The sequence below is a fragment of the Tachysurus fulvidraco genome, chromosome 2, assembly GCF_022655615.1.
Source record: "Tachysurus fulvidraco isolate hzauxx_2018 chromosome 2, HZAU_PFXX_2.0, whole genome shotgun sequence".
Classification (NCBI taxonomy): Eukaryota; Metazoa; Chordata; class Actinopteri; order Siluriformes; family Bagridae; genus Tachysurus; species Tachysurus fulvidraco.
This window is the reverse complement of record NC_062519.1, coordinates 34,963,180-34,980,406: the sequence shown is the minus strand read 5'-3', so window position 1 is coordinate 34,980,406 and position 17,227 is coordinate 34,963,180. Positions and strand designations below refer to the sequence as shown.

The 17,227-nt window shown below is 36.7% G+C and overlaps 1 protein-coding gene across 1 annotated transcript in view; it reads left to right on the top strand.

The window, feature by feature from the left end:
- Positions 1–12,543: 12,543 nt before the first annotated feature.
- The window catches only part of selenos (selenoprotein S), a 5,481-nt gene continuing 797 nt past the window's right edge, over positions 12,544–17,227 (top strand). The window contains exons 1-6 of the mRNA XM_027163809.2: positions 12,544–12,783; positions 14,723–14,851; positions 14,945–15,051; positions 15,769–15,858; positions 15,998–16,070; positions 17,068–17,227. The exon at positions 17,068–17,227 is cut by the window's right edge and continues 797 nt beyond it. Of these exons, the coding sequence (XP_027019610.2) occupies positions 12,696–12,783; positions 14,723–14,851; positions 14,945–15,051; positions 15,769–15,858; positions 15,998–16,070; positions 17,068–17,147 (567 nt within the window). The 5' untranslated portion in view covers positions 12,544–12,695 and the 3' untranslated portion in view covers positions 17,148–17,227. The remainder of the gene's footprint in view (positions 12,784–14,722; positions 14,852–14,944; positions 15,052–15,768; positions 15,859–15,997; positions 16,071–17,067) is intronic.

The following is a 17,227-nucleotide window of genomic DNA, read 5'->3' as shown; positions in this document are numbered from 1 at the left end:
AAAGGTGGTAGAGCATTTTCTTATTTAGCTCCCAAACTTTGGAATAGTCTTCCTGATAGTGTTCGGGGCGCAGACACACTTTCCCAGTTTAAATGTAGATTAAAAACTCATCTCTTCAGTCAGGCGTACACATAATACATCCCATAATATCATGCACCAGTACATCAGACCAGCACATTTTTATGAACAGCAGATATATTAATCCCTTTCCACTGCTTCTCTCTTTGTACCCATCCCGAGGCATCCAGACACTGTACCAGCTCCCAACGTCCTCTGTGGGACGAAGCCTTTGGACGTCCACTGAGCCGAGGCCGACTCTAAGAATCCTGAGACATCTCCAGTTAGACTCTGTGGTACTCAGGAGATCAGAAGTCCTTGAATCTCACACCAATACAACATTTAACTGACTGTATATTACAATCACACCCCCACTGTCACCCATATGAGGATGGGTTCCCCCTTGAGTCTGGTTCCTCTCAAGGTTTCTTCCTTTACCAATTTAAGGGAGTTTTTCCTTGCCGCTGCTGCCTGAGTCACCTCAGACTTGCTCATAGGGGAATAAATACATACACATTGTGAACTATATACATCTAATAATAATCTAGAATTTTTATTCTGTTAATTCTTATTTCTTTTATTATTCGTTATTTCCTTTATCATTAATTATGTTTACCTTCTGCTCTGTGTTTATGTTCTGTAAAGCTGCTTTGAGACAATGTCTATTGTAAAAAGCGCTATACAAATAAACTTGAATTGAATTGAATTGAAGTCTCATTCACTAATAATTGTGTACTTTTCATCTTAACATGTTTATAAGGCCATCAAGAGTATTCAATTTATTTTTATTAGTTCCTACATTTTCCAGTAAATTTAGAATACATTTAAGAATCAAAGTTATTGATGAAATATGATTTGTTCATGAAAATATTTATACACAGATTTCATGCACAAATTTAAGCATTGCTTAGTGAATAAGACCCGGTGACAGATGTTCTTATCTGTCCCATAATGAGCACTTACCCAGGCTGTCAGAGATTAAATTAAATTATTTATATATTTTATACATATACTGTGTGTGTGTGTGTGTGTGTGTGTGTGTGTGTGTGTGTGTGTGTGTGTGTGTGTGTGTGTGTGTGTGTGTGTGTGTGTGTGTATGAATGATGGTGAAATGTTAACAATGTGTTTTGTAAATAAAGTTTGTCCACGGATCAAGATTATTTTAGCTTGTTTATTATGTATTTCTGTTCTGTTTATGTGTAGGACATGGCATCAGAGGTGAAGGATATTCTGGCACTACAAGACCCAAACCTGGTGATCAGCAAAGCCTTCAAACTGTGTATTACACAGGGTGACTTGGCCACACTAAAGGAGGGTTGCTGGCTTTATGACAAAAGTTAGAAAAATAACTTGATTATTTACTTGATATGCCTTGGTTTATTGGGAATAATGCATCACTACATTTTTGTAAAGAAAATGTGGAATAAAGGTTTGTTCTCAGTACTTTATAAAAAATTTGTATAAAAATGAATAAATTGATTCTGCACTGCACATTAGGGCTGGGTATTGACACAAATTTAACAACCAATTCGATGCCAATAGTATCAGGTAATCAGACAATTGTTGATCATGAAGCACTAATGCTGGATGTCACCAATGTCATGCATTCTTAATGAGTATTTTTCCCCCTCTTCTCTTTTCAAGGTTATCAACTTTTTTCCTTGTTAATGAATAGAAACAGTGATCAGCTGGGAGCCTTAAAGTCTTCTCTTACAACACTTTTTTCTACCCAAAGCTTCAGAGTGGTGAAGGCCATGCAGCAGTGGACAAAAACTCAGGACCTCTTCGTCTTTCATCTTGTTTTTGTTCCGTTGCACCTAGGCATGCACTGGGCTTTGGCCATAAGTCATATATAAGTCGGGATGCATTGTTTTAATATTTATGTTTTTGAAAAGTGTAAAACAATATTTTTGATTTTCAGTTTGTCTTTAACTTGCCTATATTGCTTCTAACCACCAGGTAATTGATTTTAAATCCCAGACCATACAGTGCTATGACTCAGAGACATGATGATATCTGTCATGTTGTTGTGAGTGTCTTCTTATTTTTGCTGTTATCGGAATCAGAATCAGCTTTATTGCCAGGCATGTTTACACATGCGAGGAATTTGTTTTAGTGACATAATCTCCACAGTGTAACAGGATGTCATATGCAGTATAGAAGAAATTGTATGTACACATTTACAGGTGTGAAATGTGCAGTTTCAATAAACATATGAAATATACATATGCAAATAAGTATACAATATATACAATTTGTATGTACACATGCAATTGTGAAGTGTGCAGTTGAAGTAAACAGTACAGACAATATGTATGCATGTATGTACAGAGTGCAAGTATGAAATGTGCTATTGAGGTATACATAGTGCAAATATTAGGAGTTGTGTGTTCCATGGTGTTAATTGTTCATCAGATGGATTGCTTGAGGGTAGAAACTGTTCATATGTCTGGTCGTTCTGGAGCTCAGGGCTCTGTAGCGCCGACCAGATGGTAACAGTTCAAAGAGGGAGTGTGCTGGATGTGAGGGGTCCAGAGTGATTTTCTTTGCCCTTTTTCTCACTCTGGAGGAGTACAGGTCTTGGAGAGTGGGGAGAGTTGTGCCAATGGTTCGCTCAGCAGTCCGGACTACCCTCTGTAGTCTTCTGAGATCGAATTTGGTGGCTGAGCTGAACCAAACAGTTACTGAGGTGCAGAGGATGGATTCAATCATGGCAGTGTAAAACTGTTTAAGCAAATCCTGTGGCAGGTTGAACTTCTTCAGCTGACGAAGGAAGTACAACCTCTGCTGAGCCTTTTTCACAATGGAGTCAATGTGAATGTCCCACTTCAGGTCCTGGGAGATTGTGGTTCCCAGGAATCTGAATGACTCCACTGCTGTGACAATGCTGTCCATGATGGTTAGTGGGGAAAGAGCAGGGGGGTTTCTCCTGAAGTCCAGTATCAACTCCACTGTCTTGAGTGTATTTAACCTGTGTTCTATGTTTATGTTCTGTAAAGCTACTTTGAGACAATGTCAATTGTAAAAAGTGCTATACAAATAAACTTGACTTGAATTGAACTGTTATTCTGTAGGTTGATCATCTTTGCATATCCAGATATACAGATGTTTTATTTAACAGAACGTACCTCACAAAGGAGCACAGGGTCAAGAAAGGATGCATCTTGGAGGCTTCCAGTTGGACCATCGGCTGAATGAGAACTTTTATGACACCATATAATGAATTATATGTGTCTTCTCTGAATTAGGTGTAATTTTAAGACTAAATGTTCTGCTATTGTGTCTGGGCAATTCCTAAACAGTTGAATGGCAATGCCAGTGGTTTTTTTGTCTGTAAATATGTAGACTTCCTTTCTCAAGGAAAGCCATTCACATTCAGACAGGTACAATGGTGCTCCTGTTCACATTTAATCCTCAAACATTTTATTATGCTCCTGATTCATCTGTCTCTTTCTCTGTAGTGTGACATTTCACTCTTCAGAAACGTGATGGTTTCAGAAAAGGATTCTGTAAGCCCTGAAGCAACCAGTCCTTCAAACATAATGAAACATCTTATGTTCTTTTTGTGTAAATTAAATTTAGTATGAAACTATGAATAATTGCAAGGGCTTGAAGAATAAAATCTGATGTCATCTGAAGTATGAAGATGAATAAAATCTGAGGTTAAACTTCAGATTTGTCTTGTGTTATCCTTGTCTTGTCTTGTCTTGTGTGATAGAACTCATGATAGAATTGATGTGAATTCAGTAAGCTTATTGAAGTGAAATGGACATACCATAACTGAATAGTATATTGCAAACATGGAACGATCAGGACAGGTGTCTGAAGTTATAACTGTCTTAATGTAATTTGACATGAAACACCTGAGATCAGGACAGGTATTTTATTAGTATGAATGTCATGAAACACTCGCGACTGCGGAAAGGTTATCTAAAGTTGTAACAGTATGAATATAATAATAAAAAAAACACCCACCGGACAAGTAACGTTATCTGAAGCAATTTATGCAAACGGCTTTCCTCCCAATCTGCTCACGATCGTTGACCTATGCTAATTATCAAATAGGCCACGCCTCCCCGATGACGCAATATCTGTTACGCTGTCCTGAAATCCCTGGAAATAAGTGCCTGGTGGCGCTAGTAGTGATGGCGAAGTGAAGCTTTCTTGAAGCAGTGAAGCTTTCAACCCAATTGTATCAGAAAAAGGTTCATTACTCGAAGCTTATGGATTGATAAATTAAGGATAGGTAAATAAATAAATGAATCAAATATATTAAATACACGACCAAAGCATGTTCCATTTAATACGCTTGGTAACTCCAAACAAAAATGTAATAAAGATAACTTTTTGTATAGTGAATGTGGACATTTTGACTGTTTTTAGAAAAAAAATCAAACTCAGGAATGTTGAAGGTACATAAGTGCAGACACACTTTTACACGATTATAAATCTGCCTTACAGACTACTGTACTGTAGGCTAGATGGATGCTTTGTGCTTATGTTTTATTAACAATCAGCAATCAGGTGTCCACCTGTTCAGCATGACTATATATTTTTATTTATTATTTAATTATTTAATTATTTTTTAAATTTTCTTTTTTACAAAAAGCATCAACATACAAAACTCTCGTTGGGAAACAGGATATACATGTGTATATACAATACAAATGTTGTCATAGTACAAAAAGTATTTCTTAAAAAAGAACAAAGAGTAAAACAAAACAAAAAAAAAACAACAAAAGGTGGGAGACGCTTAAATACACTTTTTAAGTCAAAAAAGGCTAAAAAAAAAAGGCTAAAAAATGTAGAAAACAAATATGTAGTACAGTACATAAGGAGAGACTCATCAAAGTAGTAGTTTCCTAGGAATGTCACTATACATTTTCCTTGCAATTTTAGTAGATTTTTTTTTCAGTGAGGAAAAAAAGAGTTTAAATTCATTCGTAAACCAAACAAAAGAAGGCTTAGAACACCTCCACTTACTGCAATGAATATGATATTTACCCATCATAATAATCATATTGAGTAAATCAGATACTGATGAATCTATATTGTCCATATAAAAGAGTATGTGTGACAGGTTGAAAGTAGGGATATTATCCATCTTAAGTGACAGCCAATTGTGTATCTCAGACCAGAAGCTGTTAGATACGGGGCAAAAAAAGAACGTGTTCCAGAGTCTCATCAGCCACCTCACAAAAAACACAAGGGTCTACATCAAATTTCAATCTTCTAAGAAAGTCAGTGACCAGATATATCTTATAGATTATTTTAAAGTGGATCTCTTTAATTTTTGGGGAAATGGGCCATTTAATGAAATTAAAATGTGATTTTTCTATGGACAATGTATACATGTTCGGAATCTGTACACACAATCCTCTGTTGTAACCAAAGAACAATATAGATTTCAAAGCATCACTAATAAATGTATTATTACATTTATTATGAAATAAAGTGCAATCATTAATAACTAAATTTGGTAGTGTTGGTAAGGGTCTTGAACTTGCATTTAACAATGTGTTGTGAATTAACTGTAATAACGCTGCAGGTATTGCTTTACAGATCATATTGTATTTTCTATATGTACAGTTCAAATTATATTTGTCTAGGAATGCTTTGTATTCCAAAAGGTTACCCTTGTCATCTATAATATCATTCACAAAAACAATTCCCATTTCATACCAATCAAACCTGAACAGTGATTTCCTATTGATTATAATGACCCTATTGTTCCATAAGGTGGATCCTTGAGGAGAAAAGTTATGGGTAAATATCATTTTCCAAAATTGGAGAACTTGTTTGTGGAATTTTGACAACTTAACAGGAATTTTGGTGACCTCAAAATCACAATGCAAAAGAAAATCAAGCCCTCCTACTTGTTTAAATAGATTTATATGTGAAACCACATAGAATCTGGTTGTGATAGATATGTTTTCAACCAGTTAATCTTGAATGTCCCAAACATTGCTTCAAAATCCAATGCTTTAATACCACCCATATCATAATCTTTAACCAGCTGTGATTTCTTAATATAATGAGTTTTGTTTTTCTACAGAAATTGGAAAATGATCGAATTAGCTTTCATAACATTAACTGTAGAAACATACAGGGAGTGGCATGGATAGATTATTTTGGAAATACCCTCCGATTTAGACAGAGTGACTCTTCCAAAAACAGTGAGATCTCTAAGCCAGCAGCTCAAGGATTTCATCATATCTATTAACGGTTAGAAAAGTTAACATCTTCTCTCCTAATAGGATTTTTAGATAAAACTATTCCTAAATATTTCACTTCGTCTTTAACCTCAATTGAAGAGATGATAAAGTCTGTTGATGAGTGAATGGGAAGTAGCTCACATTTTTTAATATTGAGGGTTAAACCTGAAGCTTTAGAGAAAATCAAGACTGAATTTAGGGCAACATCAACCATGAATTTATTCTTTAAAAGGATTGCTGTGTCGTCTGCAAATTGACTAATTTTAAATTCCTTGTCAAATATTGAGATCCCATGCAAATGGGGGTTATGATTAATGAGAAATTTAAGTGATTGAGTGGCTAGAATAAATAGTTTGGGAGAAATCGGGCATCCCTGCCTAATACCGTGGAGCACTTCAAACCTAGGAGTTATATTAGGATTCAGGGATACAGAACTGTATATTTCAGTATAAATCATCTTAATTATTTTACAAAAGTTACTCCCAAAACCTAAAAAATCAAATAAAAATGCATGTTCAACAGTATCAAATGCCTTGTAAAAGTCAAGAAATAAAATAAAAGCATCAGTATTAATGAACTCTCAATAATCAAGCATGTCTAGTAATAACCTGGTATGGTTATGTACATTTCTACCCTTTATGAAGGCTGATTGACACTCGTCAATAATATGTGATAATCCCATATTCAGACGATTAGCATAGACAAGTGCTAATAATTTATAATCATTACATAATAAGGTAATTGGTCTCCAATTATCCAATAGAAGATTATCTTTGTTAGGTTTGGGAATTAAAGTAATGAGACCATGTTTCATTGTGGGAGAAAGACTACCTTTTGAAATACAATCTAAATAGGCATTATATAGCATTTCCCTGATATCACTCCAAAAGAAAGACAGAAACTCCACGGATAGCCCATCTATTCCAGGTGACTTCCCTCTAGACATCTGTTTAACTGCTAAATCTAGCTCCTCAATTTTCAGCTCATCCTCCAAATGTTGTTTAGAATTATCATCCATTGTCATTTTAAACCCTCTTATCTAAGAAAAAACAACAATCTTCTCTGGAAAAAAGGGATTTGTATAAGTTACTATAGAAAGCTTTAATATTTTCGTTTACTTCTTTTTGATTATCAACAATAATGCCATTGATATTTAACTTCAGAATTTTTTTCTTTGTCTGTCTTTGTTTTTCCAGACTAAAAAAGTAAGATGTGTTTTTCTCCCCTTCTTCAATCCAGCGAGCCCTTGAACGAATAAATGCTCCCTTAGCCTTTTCCAGATATATATTATCAAGATGGGACTGTAAACTGTTTAATTCAGTCTGTTCTAGCCTAGTTAAATCATTTTTACAACATAGTGTATTGATGTGACTAATCTCCTCCAATTACTACTCTATCCGTTGAAAAACACATTTACCATTCCTCTAAGTACTGACTTAAGGATGAAAAGAGATTTTTGTTCTGTGCTCTCTTGTTATAGCCATACACACATAATAAAATGTAGTTTATACTGTTAATTTCTGTCACAACCATTAACCAATAGCCGGTAGAGTCACTTTTGTGGTCAATAATTTTCCCAGGAAATCTATTAAATAAAATCATGACTCCAGCAGAGGGTGACGTACAGTACCATGACTGAAAAGGATGCAGTCACCCCATTGCAATTTCCAAAATTTTGTATCAGCCTCAGCTGAGTGAGTTTCTTGTAAAAATGCACAATTAACCTTTTGCTCCTTACAGAAAAGAAATTATCTGGCATTATCTTCCAAGCATGACTATGTAGACCCAGTCTTATTTGTAAATGTGAACTCGTGAAATGGACATTGTAAGTGTTCTTGAATGAGTGACATGGATGATGTATTATTAATAGTATAGGCCAGCTGCTGGGAGCAAATGAAACAATGGACCTAAAAACAGATAGGATAGACCTTGTTACAAAAGTATAAAGTGTGAACCATTAAAAAAAAGGATCATTGTATAAAACAGTGCACAAAAGGCTTTCCTTGCATTCCTATATTTGTCAACTTATTACTACTATCCAATGAATATATATGACAAAATATACAACATGAAATGTTACATTGAATCGTATAATTGCCCAATGATGAGTGAGATTTAAGTTATAAATATAGGCTTCACAACAAAACCATATATATCCACCTTATTGGGCGAAATCAAATGAAAGTGTTCCCACATTTTAGATCTTTTGGTAACAGGTTCCAATGACAACTCACAACAATAAGCTCTCCTAAACTCGCTATACAGTAATAGCGATAATAATAATAGTAATAATAATAAAAGTAAATAGTAATAATTCCATGTAGTACTCCAATACAACACACGAGGGCGCGCCGCGTGTCGCGCACGATTTTAAACCTTTGAATCAGATAACGAAGCCATCACGTGGGTGTGCGTGAAACGAAGCTTCGGACGTCATTGGTCACGTGAACGAATCAAGCTTCGATACAAAGCTTCAATGAAAATCGGTTCATTTTATTTTAACACGCATCGGAGCTTCGGTGTCACTGGTAACATCACTATGTTCATCTTCCAGGATTTTACACAGACTACCTTTCATTCCTAACTCAGGACTTTGTTCACTCCAGCTTCCACCTCTGTGTCTCGCATAACAGTTATACAGTATTATTGCTTTATTTATTTCTTTATAGTTTGTATTTATTTGCATAGATCTATAAAAGGGAAATGTTTTGTTTGCTATTTTAATATGTGGATATTAATTGATTTCACTGACACTGAAAGGCAGAACAATGAATCAGAATCAGAATCGGGTTTATTGGCCAAGTGTGTTGACACACAAGTAACTTGGTTCCAGCTGTTTGTGACTCTCAAAAGTACAGACATAAATAACATTATATTATACAAGACAGGACAACACAGACTATACAAGAAAATGCAGACAATGCGATACAATATAGACAGTATGAGTATTAAATATGAATACAGGTCAGTTATGTACATAAAGTGTGAGAAGTGCATGGTAGTGCTAATAACAATGTTGTGTAATATTTTGCTTTTGTGCAGTATGCAGCAGCAGTAGTGTGTGTAACATACACAGATAATGTGATGACTGACAGTTCTAATAATGCAGTACTTGTAGATATGAAGTGGCGAATATAATTATAGTGAGTTGTTAATCAGGGTGATTGATTAAAATTTAAATGATTAAAAAAACAAAACCTTGAAAATAAGTATCATGAAAAACTCCCTGAAAACTGTCTCTATGTAACTGAGCTAAATGTCTGTAGAAACTAAAAAGAAAATATACAAATAATAACAAATACATAGAAACTGTTAAAGAAAGATGTAAAATAGTTACCAAATAATATATTAAGCAAAATCTGTGACTGATTATTGTTGTGGAAGTTTTTGAGAAAATAACAATAGCACACTGTTCAGAACGAGCAAGAGTAAAAAGGTTCACAATGTGTTTGTGGTGCTGCACAGCAGGAACCAGCGCTCGTGTATAATGAGAGGAGGAAGGGCCTAGAACGTTTATTACACTGAGGTTATATAGGAATGATTTATAGGCAGAAAACAGAAGAAAGGAAAACATCACAAATCATTTGCTAGATGCACAACGCTCGATCATCTACTGATCAGGATCTTACCAAGGTCTTTCTAAGTTGTTTATGAGCCCGAGTCTCACCATCATGTCTCCAGCTCCTACTGACCCTCTAATATTGTACACAAATTCTCTCTGGTAATAACAATTTCTAGTCACAAATAACTTCTAGTCACATGCACAGAAGGTCAGACAGCTTTCATAGTAAAATATTACATCACAATAATGTGTTATATGTAATATTTATCTTTAATGATTATTACAAACTTCATTTAACAAAACCTTGCAACACTAAATAACTTCAAATTGTATAATGTAACACCAAACAATATATAACAGAACATTTTAAATACACATTGATGTCCAAAAGTCTAAGACTTATAAAAGATTAATAATCTAGGAATCTGTAAATGAACATTAACATGAAGCTAAAGGCTGAAAAATGTGTCACTTTGTTGAATAAAAATGTGTCATTGTTGGAGCTCGGCAGTGATACTTCGTTACATTCCCAGGTAACAAAAGGAGTCTGGGGATGGAGGGATCAAGGATCAACAACTCAACCCCAATCCTGTCACAAAAAAGAATGTCACTTTACAACCAAGTCAAAATGAACAAAGCTCATTTATTCACAAACATGATGTGCAGGAGGGTTTGAAGACTTCAAGAGTGGGATCAGGACAAAACAATAAGCAGAATCCATCTAACTAATTTAGGGAGAAACTAAATAAGCTACAAAATAAAAGTAAAAAAAAAAAAAAACAAAGATTACAACACAATACACAATACACTAACTCCATTACTAACATAAACAGGAGAAAACAAGATCCAAAAAAATTACACCCCTTCCCTACTAACCCCTTTCCAAATTAACAAAAGAACTTAACAAATAAAGAATGAAAAACTGTTAACAAATATTAATTAACTTACAACCAAAAGAAAAACTTCCTGTTGCAGAGATATCAATTCCTACAACAGAAAGAATAACAAAATATCAAACAAAGCTCAATCAAAGTACAATCACTAAAAAGTAAATACAAACTTCTGGGAGAGATTTAAAAAGACTCCCAAAAACAGCTCACTCTCTCACACAACCACACCAGCACCCACCCAACCACCCACACACAAGCAGGACAATGCTGTTTAAATAAACTCTGCATCCTCTCATTATCCAAACAGAGCTGATGTTCAATCAGTGATGTCAGATGGCAACCATTTTTCACTGAAAAATTCATGAATCTATTCTACAAAAATAACCTTTGTACACTAACAGTAACTGACACCCCAACAATTGCCTTTACACAGTTTAGGAAAACTTGTCATTCTGGTCTGTGATTTTCACACCTAAACTACAGATGCTTTTCTAGTTTCTCATGACTCCAGCAGTCTCCTGTCTAAAGATCAGCTGCTGTGTTCGATCTGTGTGGATGTGCTCGCTGATCCAGTCACCACTCCATGTAGCCACAACCTCTGTAAGAGCTGCCTTACACAGTGCTGGGACAAGAGTCAACACTGTCACTGTCCATTATGTAACCAGATATCCAGAAAGAGACCTAAACTGAAGATTAATACAACACAGAGAAAGATTGCAGATTACTTCAAGAAGAAAAGTGGTTCTGACAAACCTGAGGTTCTTTGTGATGCCTGCAGTGGAGAGAAGCTGCAGGCCCTGAAATCCTGTCTGGATTGTTGTGCTAGTTTGTGTAAAACTCATTTAGTCTTTCATAATAATATGCCCAAACTTAAGAAACACAAGCTAATAAACACTGTGGAGAACCTGGTGGCCAACATATGCCAGAAACATGAGAGAGTTCAGGACCGACTAGATAAAAGCGATCAAACACTCAGTAGAACAAAGCAAAGTGTGTACAAACATGACGTGAGTTAATATCTGATACATTTAGTATTTTTATTTTTATTTGTAGAACAAATTTGTAGAACAACATCTGTAGGAACAAAGTTCACTATCAGTGTTATCTTATGGAAGTGAAAACGTTTTCCTCCTTTAGAGAAGCACAAAGAAAGAGAAAGCAGACAGTGCTGAAGTCTTCGCTCCATTGAGAGAAGTCAGGCTGAGCTGCCGGAGATGATGGAGGAGAAGCAGAAAGCAGCAGAGAGGAAGGCTGAAGGACTCATTAAAGAGCTGGACCAGAAAATCAGTGTGCTAAAGAGGAGCGTGGACACTGACGACAGCTCTGTCTCAGCTCAGCAGACTCTGCATGAGAAACTCACTAAATCACCCAATGACAATTTAAAGGAAACAGGTGATAAATTATTTTGTACTTTAGATTTGATAAAAAAAAAGTCTCTAATGATAGACTAAGGTAGATGTTTTAAGTATATGTTTTGCAAAATCTAAATATTAAATACCAATAATTGATCTGAAATCTAATGACAGTGATGTTTTGTTGTAATTAGTTTCCACAGAACTGAAGAGGATTCAGCAGAATGCAGGTACACTGAGCTTTATGATTTCCTCTCATATTAAAATGTACATATCAGCATTACACCATCACATCATCACATCACATCATCATCACATCACATCATCACCACATCACATCATCACCACATCACATCATCACCATCATCATCACACTTAAAATGCCTTACAGAAAACAGAATGTTGGCTTCTACAAAGCCACCATAATAATTGCCCCGCCCCTTTTAGAAGCACCTCACACTCTGATGACGCCATCCTCCAGTCTACGGAAATCCGGTTTGGATTAGCGAGTTAGCAAATTATCGGGTTCTAGGCTAATTTGTCTTCTAGACAGGTTATCGAAATGGGCAAATAATCACGTAATATAATCGTCTAAGGTAAAGTGGAACTTTCGCTAAACATGGAGGCAAACGGCGGCGATGCTGAAATAAAATCCGGAGCCGAGGAGAATCTGAAGAACCAGGATCTGAGTTTTATTCAGTCGACTGGTAAATAAACAGTTATTTACTTCGGATTCATCAAATAAAACGCATTAAATATAAACACGATATTGGACTTGGTTAACAGTTTGATTTAAAGTCTGCCCAAAGATAGCTTTAACAAAATACTAGTATATAAAAACAACAATTACAGACAACCTTATGCACTTATAAACCTTACATGGAGTTTAAAAACATATTGGCTAATAAATTTGCACAGACAATCGTTCAAATAAAAAGCTTTGGGGGAAAAAAAAGCAGCGTCATCGGCTACTTTTGTTAGCTTCAGTATTTTCCCCAGCTGTGTTTAGACACGTCGCGTTTGTTTTCTGCTGTACGATTGGTTATTAAAGCGGTACGTACACGCGTTTATCCAATCACGGCAGCGGATACTGTGAGCCAGAGTACGGGCGGGGTTTGTCTGTAAACTGGTTGGAAAAGCAGAAATCCGGCTGTAGTCATGTTTATACAACGTAACAACGCTGTAAGGGTTTCATGAATGCAAACGAGTTGCCTTGTCCATTAATAAAGAATGTAGAGCTGCTCCATATGGTGTTTCCTTGTTTTAGTACATAACAATTAAGGTTTTGTTGCATGTCCCGCCCCTTGGTGTGTTTTTTGCTGTGTTTTTATTTACATTTACAGCATTTACAACTGAGCAATTGAGGGTTAAGGGCCTTGCTCAGGGGCCCAACAGTGGCAGCTTGGTGGACCTGGGATCAAACTCACAACCTTCAGACCAGTAGCCCGACACCTTAAACACTAGGCTGCCACATTTTCCTCTACGCTTTCCTCTTTTACGCTCATCCCTTGTTTGAGACAAACTGTTTGCAGATTAATCAGTTTAGAAAGGCAGGAATTTGTGCAAGCTCGTGGTTATGTGTGCAGGCAGATCTTTGTGGAGCCGTTTCCCAAATTGAGGCTGTTCAGTGCTAACTAGATTTGTAAAGTTTGTCACGACAAGCTTTCATGTTGGCTTTGATGGTGCAAGTATTCGCAAAGGACAGTGCTTTTGGAGGTGAGTGGACATAAGGGTTAGTGCTGCTTTTGGAGGCAAGTGGACAGAAAGCTAGGGTGCCAAAACATTTGGAGGTAAGTGGAGACAAGCATGTGACATCATCCAAATACTCTTGAGGAAGTTCCCCTCATTTGGCTGAGTGTTTTTTTATGGGACATGTCCATATTGTGCTCATTTTTGATTTTCATGTGACATTGCATGACGTCACGTGACGTGAGCAGAATACACGTGAGTTAGTTTCCCTCATTGTTCTGAGTCTTTTGATATGTCGCATGTCCGTGTTAAAAAGTTTTATGATTTTGCATATTTAGGGGGCGGGGCTGCGGCACAACCGAAAGGCCAGTTGGTACACCACTCTAAAACTTTGTTCAGAGCATCACCCTAAAGGAGCTGGCAGGGTTTGGTGTAGATAGTTCGAAAGCTGGCCGAGTTATAAACCTCCAAAGTTTATAATGGGAGTCTATGGGGAAAAAAGGCCAATTTGAGACCAGGTACCGGAAGAACCGGTACTCCGATCACTTAGAAAAGTAAGAGCATAAAACTTCAGACCAGGGTCTAAAACATATCCGAATTTGGTGCATGCGGCTCGGTTACTCTTGATAAATTTTTGTCTAAGCTTAAATAGGAAAACAGAATGTTGGCTTCAGAATGTTGGCTTCTACAAAGCCAACATAATAAATTCAGTTCAGTGGTAATAAAATAAATTCAGTACTATTTCCTTTTGGAACTATGTCAACATGCGGAATAAATGATCTACCCCCCGTACAAGCCATTTCATGAAGACTTTGACATATACTTATTTATTTATTTATTTATTTTGAGCTCACCTATTAAAATAAATCCCAGCTCAACTGAAATTTAATGCTGATGCGGGACGTCTTGCCTCACACAGTACAGCTAATGTCAAATCTTTTTATTTTTTGTCTGCAGCTGCTACTTTCCTTTCTCAGTACGGATGGTTCTTTTTGGTCCTGTGTGTGGGAGTTTACTTCCTCATCCAGTATCTCAGTAAGAAGAGCCCCAGCCTGAACCTGAGCTCAGCTTCAGCAGTCAGTCAAGGTCAGTGCTGAGAATAAAGTTCAACTTTTTGAGCTATTCGGGAAATGTGAGAATGTCTAAACAAGTACTAAACTAGTTTTGTTTTGTTTCTAGACCCATCGTCCGTGGTAATGCGTCAGGAGGCTCTGGAGGCGTCGCGCCGAAGAATGCAAGAAGAACTGGATGCCAGAGCAGCAGAGTTTAAAGAGAAACAGCAGAGAGTGAGCATTTGATTGGCTTTCAAAAAGATTTTCCAGCATTCTTCAACCTAATGTTTGTATGACGTGTAGATGAATTTCAGCACATTTTTCGGGTGTAAGAACAGAGCAGAACTCAATATAGTGGAAGTTAACTTCAGTTAAATTTTATTTGCATAGCACTTTTAACAATAACACTGTAACCACGCAGCCTTTTACAGAAATATATAAATGATCAAATGTACATTTATCACTAATGAGTAAGCAAGAGGCGACAGTGGTCAGGAGAACTCCTAGAGACAACATGAGGAAGGCTCCTTCACATGACACCAGATAACAAGATAAAATATAAAGCAACCGTATGAGCAGCTATGAAACATGTTTGCCCTTTCCAAATGTCTCAAATGTTGGAAATGTCCTCTTTCTTTAAGAGTCTGAGTGTTACACTATTACAAAGCACTGACATTGGAGACACTCCATAAATGATACACACCAAAGTCATATCACCCGAGCCATGGTCTAAAGCTATTTGAGAGTAGTTTTGTCATCACTAAGACGTTTACCGTTGCTGTTAGATTTGGAGCAGCAGCCTTTAGACTTCCACTACAAGTATTTTTAGAGTAAATGAATTTTCTGTTCTTTTCTCAAATGTGTAATTGTACGTCAAAATCTTGCTTGCCTTACAGATATGGCACGTTGCCTTAGTCACTGAGTAGTTAACACTTCCTTTTCATCCCCTAGCTCGAGGAGGAGAAAAGACAGCAGAAAATCGAGCAATGGGAGAGCATGAAGGAAGGGAAGAGTTATAAAGGAAACGCTCGACTTCATCGGGTGAGTTACTCTGAGAGAGAGAGAGAGAGAGAGAGAGAGAGAGAGAGAGAGAGAGAGAGAGAGAGAACATTTGTATCATTAAAGCATGTAACGTATGAGGTTTTTAGTTTGCTCATGTCCTCTCTCTGGGTTTTTGAAGATCAACGACGAGGCGTCCAATTCCACCACAGTGCTGAAGCCCAAGACGGACAAAAAGTCTCTTCGGAGCAGCGGTAAATAACACCCAGCTGTTCGTTCTTTATTATATACACAACACTTCCCACAAAGAGTGTAAAGATTCAATGCATTGCTTTAGTCTCATCAGCTATAAAACAGCACGGTTCAAGACGACATACATTTTGGAAGAAGTTGTTACTCAGTGGATATGTAGTGTGGGACGCTTGATCCGTTATACACCAGCGTATGGTTTTTCTTTACTGTTGAACTGTTTTGAACACTTTCAAGTAAAGGGGAAAATAACATATTCTCCACACTGAATGCAACGGGACAAAGCGAACTAGAGAACATGATTTTCTTGTGTGGGAATGAGAAAAAGTCCATTAGTGCCATGTCTCTGTTTCAGCAATCTTTCTTCTGCTCTCACCTCTAAATTGCTGGCATTGATCAGTTTGTAAGTTTTGACTAAAATTATAAAGGCTAATTTTTAGTAGATTGCTGCCTAAATTATGACTTTTTAACATGGTCCATGCCGATTATTACAACGTACTCGTGTCCGTATTACCAAACTAACGGCTAGGCATCTTCCCAAATATATATTATTTTAAACTATGTGGTTAGAATAGATGTTTGATTTTGTTCAGAAATAGTAATCATTTGACTTTCAGGATTTAAAGAAATAGAACAAATAGGTTTGTGTAGATTACTGGCTTTGCTTGACTTTTTGCCTGATTATTTCTTTTTCAGTAAATATTGATCTTTATAACTGTACGGCTCTGTCGCTTTCTTTCTTTCTTTCTTGATTCATTTATTTAGTTATTTAGTTATTGATTTATTGACCATGGGGTGCTTTGTAAATTTTTGCATCTTAGTGCTGCCACAACACTATTTAATTGCACCTTACACTGAATGATAAATTTTGTTCTTTAAGTTCAAGGACTTTAACGTTGTGTGTGTTGTGTGTCTGTGCGTGCGTGCACGCTTGTGTCTGTGCGTGTGTCTGTGTGCATGCGTCTGTGTGCATGCTTCTGTGTGCGTGCTTGTGTATATTAGGTTATAATCCATTGACTGGCGATGGAGGAGGGACCTGCTCGTGGAGACCAGGCAGAAGAGGACCTTCAGCTGGAGGATGAGGTTAAAGGAGGTCAGAGGGACGTAACTCTGGTCACCTCTGACCCTTAAAGCATAAGAACACCACAAGTAACTGTTTGAA